Source organism: Hemicordylus capensis, chromosome 2 (assembly GCF_027244095.1).
Source record: "Hemicordylus capensis ecotype Gifberg chromosome 2, rHemCap1.1.pri, whole genome shotgun sequence".
NCBI lineage: Eukaryota > Metazoa > Chordata > Lepidosauria > Squamata > Cordylidae > Hemicordylus > Hemicordylus capensis.
Window position 1 is genome coordinate 247,756,623 of NC_069658.1, and position 20,617 is coordinate 247,777,239.

Here is a 20,617-nt window from a genome sequence, read left to right on the forward strand (position 1 = left end):
CTGGGTGCACTTTCCCTCCCCCCCACTCTGGAGCTGCCCTTTCCAGTAGGTGAGCAAACAGGATTTCTCTCTGGCAAGTCTAAGCTTCCTTGTAGAGATCAGCATCTAACCAATGTGCGAGGCCTGAGAGGGCTTGTGGCACTGTGGTCACATTGCTATGCTATTGTGGGTGGCCAGCTCTCCAGGATGGACATTGATCTTGACTCTTGAACACATTCTCATTTCATTTCGGTGCTTTGGTTTTGCATAAAAAATACTGAGGGGATAATCTGCAGGAATAGCTTCAGTCAAAGCAGGCAACCCTATGTTTGGATGGATTTTTACTTGAAAGCAAGCTGTCTGTCTGTGTATATACATTGATGAAGAATGAATGATTTAACTGAATAACATGGAAAAAAAGTCAGGGGATCCTGGTGATGCCTCCCCAGCTGTTGTCATTGGCTGCTGGCTGTTTGTGATGTCACAAAGGGACATGGGCAGCGTGAAGCACAAAGGGTTGAGCTAGAGGTGAAGTGAGCCACTGCCAGTGCCAAGGAGGGATGGAGGCGAGAGGAGTCCCAGGAGAAGGAGGGAAGGCCAGAAGAAGCTGGGGCCAAGGGACAGGAACGGCGAGACGGGGCCAGCAGGACATACAGGAGGGTCACGCTCACCTGGCCTGTGGAGTTCTTGATTTAAAGTATTCCAAGGTGAGGACTGGTCCCTGACGCTCCCAAGAACATGTACATCATGAGAACCTGTCTTGGGGGTGTGTGTGCCATCTGTCACTTGGTGGGACTGAGGCAGAATTGTACCTGCACTCTTCAATGAATCCATATTATTTTATTTATTTAACACATTTATATACTGCCTTATATACAAGTAAACAAACAGCAACTTAAACCTAAGAATAGAACATGAAACAGGTGTGTTTTTAAAAGTCGTTTTAAAACAAGCATCTTAGAGTTTGCCTGTGGTGAATAACCCCTTCACATGTCTCTATTTAAATTAGATTAGCTCTAAGCTATATCGAGAAACTGTCCCGGGCACGGCTCCGACCTAGAAATTATACCGGATTCATGTTCCTCACAAGGGTTTTGTAATGAAAATATGTAAACTGCCCTGAGCCATATTTGGAAGGGCGGTATAGAAATTAAATAAATAAATAAATAAATAAACAAATATTTAAAGAGAAAATTTCCAGGCATCTGTGGTTCCCAGGAGTCAACAACAACTCAACGGCACAACTTAACAGCATATGTTGGCACAATAACATAAACCAAGGGTTCCCAACTGTTTTTAACAAGTTAGAAGACAATGAGGCGGGTCTCATGATCACTGAGATCCGCTTTGAAATGGTTTGTGGGGAGAGAGGGCTTAGCCCGCTTTCCTCGCAGACAATCAGCAAGCCCTGCCTGGGCGGCCGGATCAGCTGCCCACACGACTGCTGGCTCCGTCATGGAGCCGGCGGGGGCTTGGGAGTTCGGGGGCCGCGCGAGTGCACAGAGCATGCTGGAGAGACCCCCAAGCCAGGAGGCTGCTTTTTAGCCTCCTGATCAGGGGTCCCCTCATGAGTTGCTGCAGCGCGGAGTCGCGCCGCAGCAGCACACGATCCGTTAACCCCGGTTAGCAGAGCGCTCGCTCTGCTAACCTGGGCTTAGGGGAGGGCTTCTCAAGTGGGTTAGCCACTTGTAAGCCACCAGGCTCGTCTTATGGTATGGTGTTTTTGTTGTTGTTTAATGGTTTTAAATGTTTTTCTTTTGTTTGTAAACTGCCCTGGGCTAAATTGGGAGGGGCAGTATAAAAATTCAATAAATAAATAATAATGTGTAAGAAGCCAGAGCAAATGAGTTCCTCAAACATCCTGTGCAACCACTAGTTCACGTAAGCTGCATCTTTGAAAAAGACTGAGTTGAAGGCGCAAAGCTTGTAGGTCAAAAGTGTTCCAAGTAGGCCATCGTCTCTAGGCCTAGCTGAATCAAAATGGAATCAAGGAGAGATGGGGTGGTTTCCTTCCAAATATCCATAACAGTTCTCAATTGTTTCCCTCCCAGGAAGATTGCTGGGAGCATGCAGAGGAAGCCTGACTGACACCAGGTTGGAGGAGACGATTTGGCAGCAGTGGAGCCAAGCGATCTCTACACAGACGGGAGCGGGTCATGCAGTGGCTGCGGAGACAAGGCAAGTTCTCTTGCACGGAAGGCTGGAGGCGAGCCTGCGCATGAAGCCTGCTGATGCCAGTGGCTTGAAGCTGGTGGACGCCGGCCGAGTGGACCTGGCGGAAGCTGGTGGATGTTGGGGGTACGGAAGCCCGTGGCCGTCTGTATTCGGAAGCCGCTGGATTCTGTCGCTAGGCGGATGAAAGCTGGTGGATGTTTGTGGATGAAAGCTGCTGGAAGTCCCCCTGTTGAAGCCCATCTCCAGAAGCTAGTAGATACTTGTGGATTGAAGCTGGGGAGTGTATGTGAATGGCTGGTGACCGAAAGGGAGTGAATGGATGTCGGTGGTGTCCCTCACGGGCTGCCCTGGTGTGCGAATGTGTGTGTGCATGGTTGTGAATGTGGTCGAGGCGAATGTTAGTAAATAGTGATGTGTGAAAGGATAACCGGTGGATTGAAGCAGTGGAAGCTATGTGGAAGTTGATAGGTGGAAGTCGGGGATGATGTTGACTGGCTGAAACTGGCGGATATGCCCGGGCGCTGCTCGCGGATGGTGCGGATAAGCCGACCCCTTCCACGGCTGTCTTTCTTTTTCTTGCAGAGATGTCTGAAGCTGGCGTGCTTTTCTCATGGGGGCACCCCAGAAATTGAGCCAGAGGATGGGTGGACGTGGTGAAACCTGTGGATTCCCACCAACTCCTAGCACTTCGGTTCTGGACCCCTCACCATCTTTGTTGTCTTCGGAACCCATCCCAAGCGATCTCTACACAGACGGAAGCCGGTCATGCAGTGGATGCAGAGACGAGGCAAGTTCTCTTGACTTGTACAGAAGCATGGAGGCGAGTCTGCTCATGAAGCCTGCTGATGGATGCCAGCTGAGCAGACCAGGCAGAAGCTGGTGGATGTTGTGGGTACAGAAGCCCGTGGCCGTACGTCTGTATTTGGAAGCCGCTGGATTCTGCTGCAAGGCGGAAGAAGCTGGTGGATGTTTGTAGATGAAAGCTGGTGGAACTCACCCTGTTGAAGCCTGTCGGTGGATGATGTTGGTGCATAGATGTCTGAAGCTGCCACACTTTTCTCAATTGGACACCCCAGAAATTGAGCCAGAGGATCAGTGTATGTGGTGAAACTTGCGGATATTCACAGCCCCTTAGGATTTGGTTTCTGGACCCCTCACCATCTTTGTTGTCTTCAGAACCCATTCCATGGTGTGGAGAAGAATTTCAGAAGCACTTTCCCTCCTGATTTATTATTTTATAACCCTTTTTCATATCCCCTTCTCCTTCATCATTTGTATTTTTTTTTAAACAATAAAGTCTCCTTCTGCCAATCACTGCATCTCTCTGCCTGTTTCATTCTGGTTAGTGTGAAGATGTAAAAAGGCAGGGAGAGAGTCTGTCTATTAAAAGTAGGGGTGGGGGGTCGTCTACAGGCATTGCGAGGGAACGAGGAGCATCTTCCCTTGGTAGCTCATGAGTCAACTCACCTGAGAATGAGTGTGTCAGCCCAACCCATTACACTGGCTGAGAAGGCTTTTAGCTTTTAAGGGAGGTTTGGCCAAGATTGAGTACTATCCCTTGGCAAAGTGATCTCTCATGGGACCCACCCAGACTCTGACGTGGAGGAGAGCATCTCAGAGGAAGAGGAGAACGAGGATGCCTCAGTCAAGACCCCGACCTCAGTAAGACTCCCTACATCATCATCAAACAGACCCCGAGCAGCTAAAGCCTGTGACCCCTCCAGTCACCCCCTCAGAGAAGTCCTTGAGCTCTGGGAATCTGGTGCCCCAGCAAAGGGATCCTGTCCCCAGAACCCTCCCCATCTCCCCAGGACCCTAGAAACAGAGGTGACACCATGCCAGGACCAAACTCCAGCACCAGAATCTGAGGACTCAGCTGGCTGCTTGGGCCTACACCTCCCAATGGGCCTATTCAGGAGGAGGGAGAGGTGAGCTCAGGCAACTGCTCTGGCTCAGGGCCAGCCTGCCAGCCAGGAAGGGCTGCTGCCTTGCTAGGCCTGTGTGCAGACACTGCCTCAGTGGGCCCCCTTCTCCTCACTGTAGTAGCCAAAGTGATACTATACGGGACCGAATAGGTGAAAAAAATATGGTGGTTTGCAGCCACTGGCTGGACTTGCTATTGCTGGCCTGCCAAGTCTGCTGCCATGGTAAGGGAAGAGGCCACTGGTGCCTGACTGGGCTCTAATTCTCAAGAACCCATGTTTTAAAATACCATGTTTGTCACGGGGTGTGTGTGTGTGTGTGTGTGTAGAGGGATGATAATTTGCAGCCGGGGGGGGGGGGGGTGGGCGGATTCAAAGTTCTTTAGGTCCAGGGTCCAAGATTACCTAAGTGCGCCTTGGGCCTGATCCAGCTGTTCTTATAGCACTTACATTTATATACCGCTCTATAGCCGGAGCTCTCTAAGCGGTTTACAATGATTTTAGCATATTGCCCCCAACATTCTGGGTACTCATTTTACCAACCTCGGAAGGATGGAAGGCTGAGTCAACCTTGAGCCCCAGGTCAGGATCGAACTTGTAACCTTCTGGTTACAGGGCGGCAGTATTACCACTGCGCCACCAGGGGCTCATGTTCTTAAATAATCTTATGTTCTTAAATAATCCATTGAGCTCCCTTGCAATTTCTCTGTCTTCCAGTCATTGGCTAACTTAAAAGGCACCCCAAAGGTATGGGTAAGTAGCATGACGTGCATGTGGGACAGGACCTTCTCAATTGTTGCCCCCCAGGCTTTGGAATGCTCTCTCAAAAGACACTCACTGCTCAGTCACCTCACTGCCCTTAAGAGGCAGGCAAAGGCCGGGTTTTTTACTCAGGCGTTTGGGTTTTAAGGGATACTGTTTATTTATTTATTTGACATATATCTATAACACCTGAAACTTGCCGCTCTGGACAGTTTACAATTACAATCATTTAAACATTAAACCAATTAAACAATTAAAATCATTTTAAACCCAATGTTTAAAATATTAAAACCATAAATCTAATTAAAAGCCTGGGTGAATAAAGGTGTCTGTAGTGCCTTTTTAAAAGTTGCCAGAGATAGGGAGGCTCTTAATTCAACAGGGAGCAAATTCCAAAGTCCAGGGGCAGCAAGGAGAAGGCCCGTTCCTGAGTAGCCGCCAGAGGAGTTGGCAAGAGCTTCAGGCAAACCGCTCTGGATGATCTTAACAGGCTGTGGGGCTCATGGCGAAGAAGACGTTCTCTTAAATACACAGGGCTTAAGCTGTTTAGGTTCTCCTTTTTATTATTGGTGCTCTCTGGTGTGCTGTATTTTTACTTTTATCGGTTGTGAACTTTTTCTTGCAGAGATGTCTGTGAACTGTGAACTGCATTGGGATTTTTAAAAAGTGTGTGTGTGTATTGAATAATTTGTTTGTGCGAAATAAAGTAATGCTTGCCGATGACCTACAGGTAGCAAATTTTACATGAATGCACTACATTTTACACTGAAATATGCATGGTGAAAATTTAAGGGTTTTTTTTGGTACTTTTTGGAAGAAATTCAAAATATCATACTTCCCGATTACGCATAAATACCAAATTTTGCATGAACAATCCTGCCACTTAAATTAGCTGAATGTGCCATGCTTTACACCAGAATATGCTCAAGGAAAGGTTTTTAACACTGTATTTTTGTTAGACAAATTTCTGAATATATTCATCATATTTTAACTGGTTTTCCCCCTCAACAGATTTTTAACAATCAGATCATTTATGCCAAAACAACCTCATGCCCAAGAAAGGCAGGAGTCCTTTCTCAGATTCAGATTTACTATTTACCATTTAAATTTACCATATATGGTCATTATTCAACAAAATAAATGTTTGAAGTTGAAATCCCACACATTTCAAACTGTTCTTTTACTTCCCCTTGTTACAAAGATAGCCTGTTTGGGGGGCTCCCCAGAGTACCCCTCTAACCAGTTTTGGGGCTACAGGACCATAGCACCCACCTCTGTTGCTCAGACCTCATGGGACCATGAGATCTCAATTTTTAATTTGCTTACAGCTAACTTAACAGGGCATGTCACTGATGAGCTGCCTCAGATCATTGCTCTCAGGTCAAGATAATTAACTCGGGACTGAAGGATATTGTCTCAGTGCACAACTCCCTGTGTACCTTCAAGGGAGAAGATGCCAAGGAGATGGCATGACTCATTCAAGGGCTATTCTTTCAAGAAAAGCCAAGAGTTCTCCCTGTGTCAGCATCACGGATTAAATAATGCTATCTGTGCTCAGAAAGAACTGATAAGGCAGCAAGTATCTTCTTCGCTAATTAGGCAGCAAGTATCTTCTTCGCTAATTAGTATGCTAATGATCAACGCCAGGTGCAGGAGGCTTGCGGGTTTGCAAATATTAGTCACTTCCACGGTTTTTTAAGGCTAGCCACCTAATGGCCCTGCAGGGAAGTAACTTGCCTAGGGAGCAAGAGGTTGCTGGTTCAAATCCCTGCTGGTAACACATGTATCAGGCAGCAGCGATATAGGAAGATGCTGAAAGGCATCATCTCATGCGGCGCGGGAGATGGCCATGGTAAACCCCTCTCCTGTACTCTACCAAAGAAAACCACATGGCTCTGTTGACTTGACGGCTGTTTTCTAAAGATGCAGATATCCACTGATCTGTTTACCACATATTGCCCAGTACTGCCCTTAGCACCTTCTCCTGCTTTTGTCCAAGCAGAGTACCAGGCGCGGAGCCTGACCGCCGGCAGCCCCCTGTGTCTGACATTCCCCTGCAGGGAAGAGCCGCTCCTGGCTGCACTGTGAACGCAGCAACAGCCTGGGTTTAGCTCCTGAAGGGGCTGTGCGGCCCCTGCTCGGGAGCTAAACCAGCACCCCCGTGTCCGACATCAGATTGGGGGGGGCGCGTGTTGGGGCCACAAGGCGCGGCCCCTGATTGGGCGCGGACCGGGTTCTTTGAACCCGTTGGCCCAATGGTGGCTCTGCCCCTGCAGAGTACCACTCCTCACTTTTAAAAAGCACAATGGCACGTTTTGTCCCTATTGTCCACCTTTGCCAGGTGCATAACACCCTCAGGTAAAGATTTCCCTATAACTAGTGAGGACACCATCAGTCTGTTCTGTCTTCTGGGTCACCCATGCCTTCTGTGAGCCTCGGAACCACCATTTTCTTCCTCACGTCTTGGCATCGGCGCTTCCATTTTGCACTGCCTTGGCATACACCTCCATACCGGCTTTTCCTAACTCTGTCTGCCCAGCACATGTGGCTGCAAGGTCTTGTTTGTTTTTGGATTTCCTTTTGGTTCCTGGACCTCTGCCTGGTCTCTGGATCACTGCTCCTGCCTTTCTGCCTTCCTGCCCCAGAGAAGAGAAGCCTCTCAGCCAAGACTGAGCTGCAAGGTTTCGACGCCTCTCTCATGGAGGAAGCAAGGTAGTATATAACCCCTATCCCTGAACTATACTTGCCTTTCCCCTCATTTCTCCAAAAATCCAAACTTGTTTGTTTCTCTCTCACCAGCCTTGAGTGAATCTAATTCAAAAGCCAAATTGCCACCTTGTGAGCCTTACCTTAAGGTCTCTTTAACTTGTTGGTTTCATTAGTCTTTATTACTTAAATATAACTGCTTAATAACTATCTTCCCCCCTCCCCTTTCTGTACCCCCAAACCCTCAAATAAAAGCCTACTTTGTTTTTGAACTCAAACCTCTTGATTCAGTTCTTTCCGCAATCAAAGCTTTGGACAAACCTATTATGAAGTTGGGGCTGCTCCATTCAAAATAGCCAATTCCCCACACAAGCCTAAAAGTGTGGGGAAGCTTGGAGTCCTGCCAAGTCCCCAGGAGCAGTTCCATTAACACTGTTTGCAAGCACATTAATTGAAAAATTCTATTACATATATTTAATTTCTTCAAATTGCCTATAGATGTAATCTCTGCAAAATTACTTTGCCTGGTCAGTGATAGGCCTCATATAAGTGCAAACAGCTTTGAACCAAAGTTGGGACTTTTCCAAGCAAGAACCGGAAGATCAAAACAGAATTATGAATAAGCTCTATTCTACTCTCAGCCTAGCCTAACTCACAAGGATGCTGTAAGGAGAAAAGGAGGGGAGAACCTTGTACACCAGTGTTTCTCAAACTTTTTGGAGTCAAGGACCGCTAAATTCTTCGTGCAGAGTTTCAAGGACCGCTACATTCTTCATGCGCAGTTTCCCGGACCAGCAGTTAGTAAAGGGGTTGGTTTCAAGTCTGTCTATCTATCTATCTATCAGACTTCTATACTGCCCCAAACATGCATCTCTGGGCAGTTTAGAATGAAAATAATATAAGCATTAAAATAATTAAATTTGGAATCTTTTGCAAACATGGAATATTAGGGGTTCTTAACCTTGGGTCCCTCAGTTAAACTCCCATAACCCCCAACAACAATGGCATTTGGCCATTATGGCTGGGGATTATGGGAGTAGAAGTCCACCAACGTCTGGGTACCCAAGGTTGAGAACCCCTGAATCTAAAAGCCTGGGTGAACAAATTTGTCTCCAGTATGTCTTCAGTATGTGTGGGGTGGGGGTGGAGGTGCTTCTGATTACTCAGTGGAGAGGGTATGTTGGGCCATTAGAAAAATTCAAAAGCTACATGGGGCCAATGAAAACAACATACAAGCAAGCCCCACTGATGCAAAAGGGAAACAGCGTTCCCTCTCAAGGCGCCTCGACCACAACAGGCAGCTGGGTTTCAATCAACCAACCTTTGGCTGCAAACAATGAGCATGCAAGAACCAGCAGCCCTTCAAGTGGCGCCCACTGCCATACTTTTTCCTCCATGCCCCCGCACCGCATACAGTTTGAAGCTGTAAAGATAGGGAATAAGATAGCTGTAGGAAGATCTCAGCAGCACATGGAGGCAAGGCACAAGAAGGGTCCCATGCCTCCGTGATACTCTTCCTCTTCCGTGCCATGTGCAAAATTGAGGAAGTGAGTGCCTTGATTTCAGTTGGGGGGGGGTTGACTCCCAGTCAGGGACCGGCACTCAAGCCTTCGGGGACCGGCAGCGGTCCAGGGACCGGTGGTTGAGAAACACTGTTGTACACCACTCTGATACTCCTTGGACAGGATACATATGTAGCTAATAATAACTAATTTAAATAAAGGCAATCTGATTCTGGGAGTTTTATTATCAGTCCCTTTCCTAATAATCAGTACCATGGAATCGATCATATTTGTCACTGCTGCACACTGAGTTGACATAAGTAAATGCCATTGCCAAATTGAAGAAAAGAGAATGCTGTTCTTTTAATTAGTGCTTATAAAACATACCAATAGGATTGTTGAAGCCTCTTGCTTTGTCTTCTCCTGCTCAGAGAAGCAGCACTTTGAGAAACACTTGATTTCCCCTATAAGCATTATAAGCATTCTTTGAGGAAATATTTTTACCATCAGCCGTATACTGAGCACATGATTGTGGCTAAATGGATGGTGTGGGGCTGTCAGTCAGTGAGCATTCAATATGTGAGAACGGCACCACACAGGAGACCTCTTCCAATAACACCACCATTTGACTGCTAACGACTCAATGAAAAAAGGCCAGTGCATAAAACTTATATTATGGCATGCAAAGCATAGCTTACCTGAGTTTTTCACCCATCTGAGCCTATGACTGCCCAGGCCCCTGAGGAGATCATAGAGGCCCAAGCCAACTTCTACTGCAAAACTACCAACTTCTGCTGCAAAACTGAAACTGCCCCCACCAAGTTATCTCACATGGTCTGTCTTGTCCTGAGGCCTTCTGGGCTTGCCTCATAAAAACAAGAATATAAAAACAGCCCTGCTGGATCAGGCCCAAGGCCCAACAGAACAGCATCTTGTTTCACACAGTAGGCCACCTGATGCTTCTGAGAAGCCCACAGGCATGAGGTGAGGGCATGCCCTTTCTCATGCGGTTGCTGCCCTGCAATTGGTGTTTAGAGGCATCCTGCCTCTGAGGCTGGAGGTGGCCTATAGCCCTCTGACTAGTAGTCATTGATAGGCCTGTCCTCTATAAATTTGTCTAAGATTCTTTTAAAATCATCCAAGCTAGTGGCCACCACACATCCCGTGGCAGGGTCCCCAGATCTGGAACTACAACTTCTTCCAACCTATGGCACATTTTGCTGTAAATATAAAAACCAATGCAAAACTGAGGTTGTGCTTTGACATTTCAGAAATCAGCGAATACTTGCTCCTTACAAGACTGAGGAACTGTTCTGAGTCAAAGGCCATCATTACATCTTATGGCAAAGAATTCCACACATTGACTCAGTGGCGGATAGTTCTGTTTTCCATATCAAGGGCATCACATTTATTTTTACATCATTCTCACAGTCTGTGGGAAAGAGGACGCTGTACTAGATAGGCCTTGGGCCCGATCCAGCAGGGCAGTTCTTAACTTAGGAACATAGGAAGCTGCCATATACGGAGTCATACCATTGGTCTATCTAGCTCAGTACTGTCTACACAGACTGGCAGCGGATTCTCCAAGGTTGCAGGCAGGAATCTCTCTCAGCCTTATCTTGGAGATGCTGCCAGGGAGGGAACTTGGAACCTTCTGCTCTTCCTGGAGTGGCTCCATCCCCTGAGGGGAATATCTTACAGTGCTCACATGTGGTCTCCCATTCAAATGCAACCAGGGTGGGCCCTGCTTAGCTAAGGGGACAATTCATGCTTGGTACTACAAGACCAGTTCTCCTCCCATTTGGATAACTTTGAGAGGGGTTTGGATAACTTCATGGAGGAGAGGTCTATCAACGGTTACTGGTTGGAGGGCTAAAGGCCACCTCCAGCCTCAAAGGCAGGATGCCTCCGAGTACCAGTTGCAGGGGAGTAACAGCAGGAGAGAGGTCGTGCACATACCTCTTGCCTGTGGCTTCCAGCAGCATCTGGTGGGCCACTGTGCAAAACAGGATGCTGGACTAGGTGGGCCTTGGGCCTGATCCAGCAGGGCTGTTCTTATGTTCTCCTCAGTTCCAGATCAGGGCTGCTCAGCTTCAGCCCTCCTGCAGATGTTCTCCTGCATCTCCCATAATCCTTCACTATTGGCCCCTGTGGCTGGCGACTGTGGGAGTTGTAGTCCAAAAACAACTGGATGGCCAAAGTTGAGCAGCCCTGTTCTAAATGGACCAATGGTCTGACTCGGTATACAGCAGCTCCCATGAGGCAGACAAAGGAGCTGATAACCACTCTGTTCCTCTCACAAAGCCAAGGGCAGGCACACTGGCAGCTCTAGCAAGAGTCTCCCGAAGGGGAACTGTTTTCCCACCCATTGGCCAAAGAAGCACCGTGGCACTCAGCTTTGTGAGCAGCAGATGAGCCGCTGGGTGGTTGTCCTCAGTGCCTCCCTCTCTGCCTGCCTGCGCCACGGAGACACTGGAGCAGCTCTCTCCAGAGCCACTTTACATACCAGCTGAAGTCTCTTCCTGAGTTTTGGAGTTGCATGCAAGCAAGCCGAGTACAGCAAATGAATACGAATACAAGAAATATTTATATACCGCTTTTTAACCAAAGTTCCCCAAGAATTAAAGACAGGAATAAACAAATTAATTAAATGGATCCCTGTCCCCAAAGGGCTCACAATCTAAAAAGGAAACATAAGACAGACCCAGCAGCAACAGCCACTGGAGGGATGATGTGCTGGGGATGGATAGGGCCAGATGCTCTCCCCCTGCTCACTTAAGAGAATCACCATTTCAAAAAGGTGCCTCTTGTGGTGCAGCGGGGAAATGCTTGACTAACAAGAAGAAGGTTGCCGGTTCAAATCCCCGCTGCTACTAGATCAGGCAGCAGCAATATAGGAAGATGCTGAAAGACATCATCTCATACAGTGAGGGAGGAGGCAATGGTAAACCCCTCCTGGTAAACCAAAGAAAACCACAAGGCTCTGTGGGCGCCAGGAGTCAAAATCGACTTGATAGCACACTTTACCTTTTACCTTGCTCAGTTAGCATAGGGTGGAGAGAGAAAACTATGAAAAAAACCTAATCCCTTTGCAAACTCCTAGTTGTGTGAATCAGAGTTTTCAGGAGCTGCCACTATAAAGAGGAAATACTGATAAAAAACAGACATGGAACCTTAAATTCAATTAGGAGCCACATAATTTAGTCCAGCATCCTGTTTCACCCAGTGGCCCACCAGATGCCACCGAGAAGCCCATAGGCAAGAGGTGAGGGCACGCCCTCTCTCTTGCTGTTGCTCCCCTGCAACTGGCATTAAGAGGCATCTTGCCTCTGAGGCTGAAGCCTCAAAAGCCAAGGTTTGAAAACCTAAAGCAGGAACAGGCAAGCTCATTGTTCTCATTGAAACAGTAAATATGCTTTATTTAGCTTTACGTATATCGGGCAGCAGTGATATAGGAAGATGCTGAAAGGCATCATCTCATGCTGTGCGGGAGGAGGCAATAGTAAATCCTTCCTGTATTCTACCAAAGACAACCACAGGGCTCTGTGGATGCCAGGAGTCGACATCAACTGGATGGCACACTTTACCTTTAACCAAATTAGTAGCTTTAATATTAAGGGACTTATCCAAACCCTGTGCAGTTTTTATCAATAATGTAGGCAAAAGAGAGAATTGTGGACTGATTATTTTTAATATTCATGCTCCCTAACACGTCAGTATTATTCACCATTGTCTGTCATTCCCACCATCCTTGCATGGTATAGAATATGCAAATACTGCCTTCATGTTAAACATCTATCAGACTGTATCTGCCCATGTGAATCTGCCAAGTTCCTTCATTCCTCTTCGCTAACTCTTTGCCCCACCACTGACACAGAACTAGTTCGCAGTGATCATGGACAGGGCCTTTTCAATAATGGCCCCCTGTCTTTGGAATGTCCTCCTTGAAAAGCTTCACTAGTCTCCCACCCTGCTGAGTTTTTAAAAGAGCTTGATCACTCTCCTCTTCCCAGAGGCATTTTAAATCTGCTTTTCACAGAATCCTAGGATTTGAGCCAGAAGGGACCTTGGAGGTCATCTAGTCCAACCCCCTGCTCAGTGCAGGAATCTGCGACAGCAGCCTTAACCAATTGCCACTCAGTCTCTGCTTGTGAAGGAGAACCTTGAATCAGTTCTCCATTTTAACTCAGTTTTGGCTTTTGTGTTGTTGCTTTGAACTTTTGCTTCTTGTTTTGTGTTGATTTTTATTGTAATTATAGTTTTTATAGTGAGCTACTTCCAGCAGCAGTGTGCTGGGGGAGAGATGGGATAAAAACACTTTAAATCGTAATAGTATTTATGGTGGGTTTTAGTAAACGGTTTAGCCATGCATAAGCTGATGTTTATTGAAGTTTGAATGGTCGCTGAAGCTTCTCCCGCAGACGGAACAGGTGTACAGTTTCTCTCCAGTATGAGTCCTCTTATGCACAATGAAACTTGAGTTGTTATTGAAGCTCTTCCCACAGTCTAAGCACACATACGGTCGCTCCCCTGTGTGAATCCTCTCATGTGTTATAAGGTGCGATCGTTGACTGAAGCTTTTCCCACACTCGGAGCACATGTACGGCTTCTCTCCGGTGTGGATTCTTTGGTGAGTGACGAGCTCGGTTCGGCTGGTAAAGTCCTTCCCACAATCAGTGCACTTATATGGTTTTTCTCCTGTGTGAATTCTCCGGTGCGTAATAAGCTGTGAGCTGCTGTTGAAGTTTTTCCCACAGTCTGGGCATTTGTACGGCTTCTCTCCTCGATGGAGCCTCTCGTGTGCGATAAGTGCCGAACTGTGGTTGAAGCTTTTCCCACACTCCGAGCACTGATATGGTTTCTCTCCCGTGTGGATTCTCAAGTGAGTAATAAGGTAGGCACTGGTACTGAAGCTCTTTCCACAAACTGAGCATTTACAAGGCTTCTCTCCTGTGTGGGTTCTCTTATGCCTAATAAGATGCGATGGATCACTAAAGCTTCTCCCACAATCCGAGCACACGTAGGGTCTCTCTCCCGTGTGGATTCTTTGGTGGTTAACGAGCTGCGAATGCTGGCGGAAACACTTCCCACACTGTGTGCATTTGTACGGCTTCTCTCCTGTGTGTATTCTCTGGTGATTAATGAGGACTGACATCCTGCTGAAGCTTTGTCCGCAGTCAAGACACTGGCAGGGTTTTTCACTCGTGTGGGTTCTCTCGTGCACAAGAAGCTCGGTCCCCGTGCAAAAGCTTTTCCCACAGGCCGAGCATTTGTACGGCCTCTCTACCGTGTGGGTCCTCTTATGCCTGATAACGTGTGAGGGGTCACCAAAACTTTTCCCACAGTCAAGGCAGCTGTATGGTTTCTCACCTGTGTGGATTCTCTGGTGGTTAATTAACTGCGAGTGCTGACGGAAGCCTTTCCCACAAACTGAGCACTTGTATGGCTTCTCCCCGGTGTGGATTCTCTGATGGTTAACGAGGACTGATCGCCTGCTAAAAGTCTGCCCACAATCTGGGCATTTAAATGGCCCTTTATTTGTTTGAGTTATTTCATCCACAAGATCAGACTTTTTTTGAAAGACATTTCCGCATTCAAAGTGAGCATTCTCTGTCTTTTCCTTAGGGATACCCTGCAGGGGTGTTCTGTCCTCCAGTTCCATGTACCTGCTCTGGTAATTAATTAATGTACTCTCTTCCCTTTTTGTTGGATTGCCTTGATGACTCCCAGAGGCCAAATCTCCATGATCAAGACACTGAGACGTGTTCTGCTCAGCTCCTCCCGACAACATCCTGCAGGTTTCCTTATCTGTGGAATTTCCAAGGCAATCTTTCTTCTCTCCACTCACCCACTCTTCAGCTGGTGGAATTAAAAAAAAAAAAAAGGAGTTCTCGTGTGAATTTTTCTGGCACCACAAAAGAGAAAGAGGACACTGCATTTGCCTACAATAGCAGGCAGATGGTCCCTTTCTGCCAACTTTGAATTACACTTCATGGAAATTATGTACATCAGTGCCTAGTAGCTATCACGGTTATTTATGGGGGGGGGGGATAGGAAGCTGCCAAATACTGAGTCAGACCATTCGTCTGTCTAGCGCAGTATTGTCTTCACAGATTGGCAGCGGCTTCTCCAAGGTTGCAGGCAGGAATCTCTCTCAGCCCTATCTTGGAGAAGCCAGGGAGGGAACTTGAAACCTTCTGCTCTTCCCAGAGCAGCTTCATCCCCTGAGGGGAATATCTTGCAGTGCTCACACATCAAGTCTCCCATTCATATGCAACCAGGGCAGACCCTGCTTAGCTATGGGGACAAGTCATGCTTGCTACCACAAGACCAGCTCTCCTCCCATTTAAAAAACAAACAGAGCTTCAGTCTACAGGAGCAGTATACTTCTAAATACAGTGTGTTCCATAAATGGGGTGCCACCACAAAGAAGGCCCCATATCAGTTAGCCCCCACCCAGCTTCCAAAGGTGAGGGCACTGAAGCAGGGCCTTAGCAAATAATCTTAGCAAATAAGCAGGTTCACAGGAGGGAAAGCAGGCCTTTGGACACTCTGATCCCAGGGTGGGTTGGGAACCCAAAGGCTACTTACCCAAGAAACTGGTAACTCCACCATTCTCCTGTTTAATATCGCGGAACAGTGTCTCTCGCCAGGCATCAGAAGGAGCACCCTCTGTCTCAGGGAAATCCACTGCTGCCTTCTTCAATAGCTCCAGATCCTGAAACACAGCAACAAGGAGGATCCCGTTCAAGGAACAGAAACAGGAATATGGAATGAAAGATGCAGAGTAAGTATTGCGTCCTCTCTCCGGAGGTCTACAGTTTCTGATTTCTCTTGAAAGCCAGGATCCCGGTCCTCCCCTTGAGTGCGATCTAGTTGGCTGGTTCAGATCATCAGCTTTGTTAGCCATCCCATAACAAATTGTTTTCATTCAGAACCTTGATTAAAGAGTGGTTCTGTGCGATGTCCCTGAGCCTCAAAAGCACGCACTCCCTCTCCCATGCCCACGTAAGCATCTCCTTCCGATTTACGTTAAAATAAACCAAGATCAGACATGATGTCTGAACTGACCCATCTTGGTTCATTCTAACCCAGGATTTCTTAACCTTGGGCCCCCAGATGTTGTTGGACTACAACTCCCAGCCACAGAGGCCATGTCTGGGGATGATGGGAGTTGTAGTCCAACAGCATCTGAGGGCCCAAGGCTAAGAAGCCCTGCTCGAACCTATATACTTGAAATAAGCCATGATCTGAAATGGGCGCGTAGCGAGGTTGGTGGAGGCAAGGTGGGTGGTTGAGACAGGCTGCCTTCGCAGCTCCCCCCCCCCACAAAGCCTGGGACTAAGCGCCAGTGCCCAAACCTAAAGGCACCCAGAAAACGGTTCCTGGAGCAGTTTTAAAAAAATTATTGCTATTGTTATTGTTCACTGCCAAGAGTCTTTGGAGGAGGCAATATACAAGAAGTTTTTAATAAACAAACAAACAAACCAAAAAACAAAACAGGGGGGAGGGAATCAAATTTGCATATGAGGAAAGATGCAAGTTAGAGCAGGCACTCCGGGCTTAATTGCTAACTTTGGTTTTTTCACTATGCTCAGGCTCAGATAACACTTGCACACCAGGGAGAATCAGATTTGCACAGGTGGGCTTCAGCGTACACAGTCCCGACACCCACCCATTCGCGTATCTGTGGTCAGGCAATGGAGACCCAACATTGTGACCCAACATTGTGACCCAACATTGTGACCCAACACCCAACAATGGAGACCCAACCGGTATACACGGTTTTTAAAAGCATTTAAATCCGCATATCCACAGTTCCTAGGTGGCTAGAAATGATCTCCAAGGTCATTTCTGGCCACCATTTTGCTGAAAAGAGCCATTTTGTGACTCTTTGTTTATTTTAAAAAATATTCCCCACAATTTTTCACAGAATATTGGCCAAATTGGGAGTTTTGGGGGACATTGCTGGACAGCTGGAGAACATGGTACATTGCTGTTCTCCTCCTATTTCTGCTTTTTTTTTTTTGCCCTCCATGAACCTAACCCCTCAATTCCCATTCACTCAATGCCTTGTTATCTGTGCTTTCATTATCCGCAGTTGTAGGGCAGGACGGAACCCCCACGGATGACGAGGTCCACTTGCACTACAACATTTTGTTGTGGGTCCATACTTGCAAATACCCCCAATATTTTTCCAGGCCTAGTTAAAACTCAGCACTTGCCACGGGCCACCAAGTGCCTCACGACTACAGGCAGGCATCTACAAATCCACTTGCCAGGTGGCCAGCGGCAAGTACCCCCCCAACCGGATACCTGGTACCACACAGATCTCCTCCCCCAAGGTCTCCATTTTAAAGGAGATAAGAAACAGCAGGAATCCTTCCTGAGCAGTAGCTCAGCAATAGCGACCTCCCACCATTCCTTACCACCTCCATCTCCCAACGTTAATGACAGAAGACCTGCTTCTCTCTTAGGCCCCTCTGCCTGTGTGCCAGAAAAAGGTCTGAGGGAAGACACTGGTGGCGACCACAAGTCATGGCTGACTAGTGAGTGAAGCTTAAATTTGTGGATCCCTGACTACAGGCCTGCCTTCCGAGCAGAATCTGCCTCTGTATCTTTGCATACACTCTCACCTGTGTTTCTTGCCTCTTGACCTCTCGCTGCCTCAGCAAGTAACCCTCGGCCAGTGCCACTGCTTGGGGACAGGTCTCCGGCCCCCCTTTCCTGACCCAGCTCTGCATTTCCTGGGGCAGGATAGCCAGGAACTGCTCCAGGGTCACCAGCTCCAGGATCTGCTCCTTGGTGTGTCTCTCTGGCTTTAGCCATTGATGACAAAGTTCCTGGAGTTGGCTGCAAACCGCCCGCGGTGCCTCAGCCTCTTGGTAGCCAAACTGCCTGAAGTGCTGGCGCTGTGCCTCTGTGCTGCTAGCCTCCTCATCCAGGATTTCTTCCTTCACTTGCTTGCAACCTGCTGTGCCTTTGGCATCATCAGTTGGCGGGTTGCTCCGCCCTGAGGGGCTGGACTCCACTTTCTTCAGGAATTCCTGCCATTGGGCTTCCCAGCGGTGTTGCAACCGCTCCCTCAGGTCCCATTCAACTTGCTCCGGGGAAGTACCGTCCCAGAATTCCCCTGTCAGTCTGGCTGGGATGACAGGGAGGTCTTTTCCAGCTCCATTCTCAGATTGCAGGCACACTGAATCCAACTCCTCCTGCTTCATTCCTTGTCCTAACACAGCCTGCAGCTGGAAACCCAAGGTCGACAATGCTCTGTGCTCTGAAGCCATTTTCCTTATCAAAGAAAAGTCATTTGTTAATCCCATTAAACAACCACCACCTTTCTTAAAATAGTATTGTTATTATTATTATTTATTTGATTTCTATGCCATCCTTCCAAAAATGGCTCAGGATGGTTTACACAGAGAAATAATAAATAAAGAAGATGGTTCCCTGTCCCCAAAGGGCTCACAATCTAAAAAGAAACACAAGACAGACACCAGCAACAGTCACTGAAAGTACTGTGCTGGGGGTGGATAGGGCCAGTTACTCTCCTCCTGCTAAATAAAGAGAATCACCACGTTAAAAGGTGTCTCTTTGTCAAGTTAGCAGGGGTATTATTATTACTAACAATGCCAAGTTAGCAGGGGTATTATTATTAGCAGCGTTAGCCATCAAAATGGATATTACTCATGGGAAAGACTTCTACCAGTGTAACACTAGACCATTGACTGAACCCAGTAGCCCTGGGGTTTTCAAACTTGGGTTGCTGGAATTTCTTGGACTACAATTCCCATCATCCCCAACCACAGTGGCTGGGATTTGTAGTCCAGCTGAGAACTACACATCTGAAAACCTTAGAAAGCAGTCCATCTTTCTAAGTCTTAAGAACAGCATATTGGTTTATTACATTACAATTATATCCCACTCTTTCTCAGGGCAGTAGACATTGTTTTTTCCTGCCCCTTCCCCTTCCCCATGAACATATGATCATAGTGACACAGGAAGCTGCCTTCTACCAAGTCAGACCATTGGTCCATCTAGCTCAGTATTGTCTACCCTCAGACTGGCAGTGGCTTCTCCAAAGGCTGCAGGCAGGAGTCTCTCTCGGCCCTATCTTGGAGATACCAGGGAAGGAACTTGGAAGGAACCTTCTGCTTGCAAGCATGCAGATGCTCTTCTCAGTGGCCCCATCCCCTAAGGGGAAGATCTTACAGTGCTGACACATGTGGTCTCCCATTCACATGCAAGCCAGAGCAGACCCTGCTTAGCAAAGGAGACAAATCATGCTTGCTACCACAAGACCAGCTCTTTCTTGTGAGAAGATAGTCCTGTGGGGCTTTTAACTTGCCCCACATAACTAGCACTATTAATTGAGGTACTCATACTACTGTTTGTCCATTACAGCTTTCTCCAAGAAGCTTAGAGGGTAAACCTTGCTTCAACAACAACCTTGCATGGCAGGTTAGGTTGGAAGATAGACATGGTTCTCAGTATTCTTATTTTGTCAGGAACTTGGCAGTGTACATGGCATCTTCACCCAGCCCTCATTTTGTCCTTACAACCACCTGCCTGTAAGGTAGGTTAGGCTGAGAGTCTGTGACTGACCCAAAGTCATCCAGCGAGCTTCATGTCGGAGAGAGGAGATTTGAACCTGAGTCTCACAAGTCCTAGTCTGACACTCTAACCACTACACCAAAAAACCTATCAGTGGTATATCACTATCACTACTCAACCTGTACAGGCAGGGACTCACATCCTAGTCCTCTGTTAAAACAAACAAAAATTCTTCCCCATAAAAATATAACAAAAATGGTTTTAGCTCAGTCTTCGTCCCGATGTGCTGGTTTTCTATGCATAGGAATTTTGTTATGGAAGAGCATGCAACTGTATCAGTTGCTACCAGTAATCTGAAGAGGTACAGACAAAGGTTTAGAATCACTTGCTCAGGCATCCCAGAATTCCTCAACTGCAAAGCAAGAATTTGCCCGAAACCAAACACGTTCCTTGCACTGCTTTTATTGTACCACACTGCTGGAATAGGACTGGGTACATTCCTGCAACCCCATTTCAAAATGTCCTAATTAAAAATTAATATTATTAAATTTCATCCCCTCTTCATCTACATACATGTTTACACTCACCTGATCTCTTCTCAGAAGCCCACCACAAAGCATCTGCTCTACTAATCATCAGATGTCACAGACCATTCAAAGTATTTTCTCAGGATTAAGCAGGGCAGGAAGCAACTCTTTTCATTTTACATCCTCTGCCCCACCCCCACCCCGGCCTCTCTAGGAATCAAGCCTCGGTTTATTTAACTCTTTGAGAGAGGAACAGAAAACAATGAATACTGAGGATTGTCAAGCGTTTAATTCTTTTTTTAAAAGCAGCGTCCTGCGTCTTTACCGAATGCATGAGATAGAATTTCAAAGGATGCAGTTCTGCCCAACAACATGGAAATTCCCTGATCTTGACCCAGCGCTGGATTTTCTAGTGTTAAAAAACTGTTAGCATTTCCTTCTATTCTTTATTTGCTGTCCTTGTCTCATACACCGTGTATTTTAGATTGTA

At 47.1% G+C, this 20,617-nt stretch overlaps 1 protein-coding gene across 1 annotated transcript in view; it reads right to left on the reverse strand.

Annotated features, from left to right (window-relative positions):
- LOC128343929 (zinc finger and SCAN domain-containing protein 2-like) overlaps positions 1 to 20,343 on the reverse strand; it is a 36,036-nt gene extending 15,693 nt beyond the window's left edge. The window contains exons 1-4 of the mRNA XM_053293361.1: positions 20,188 to 20,343; positions 17,683 to 18,337; positions 15,638 to 15,764; positions 13,412 to 14,905 (exon numbers count right to left, since the gene is read on the reverse strand). Of these exons, the coding sequence (XP_053149336.1) occupies positions 13,412 to 14,905; positions 15,638 to 15,764; positions 17,683 to 18,333 (2,272 nt within the window). The 5' untranslated portion in view covers positions 18,334 to 18,337; positions 20,188 to 20,343. The remainder of the gene's footprint in view (positions 1 to 13,411; positions 14,906 to 15,637; positions 15,765 to 17,682; positions 18,338 to 20,187) is intronic.
- Between the last annotated feature and the right edge of the window lie 274 nt (positions 20,344 to 20,617).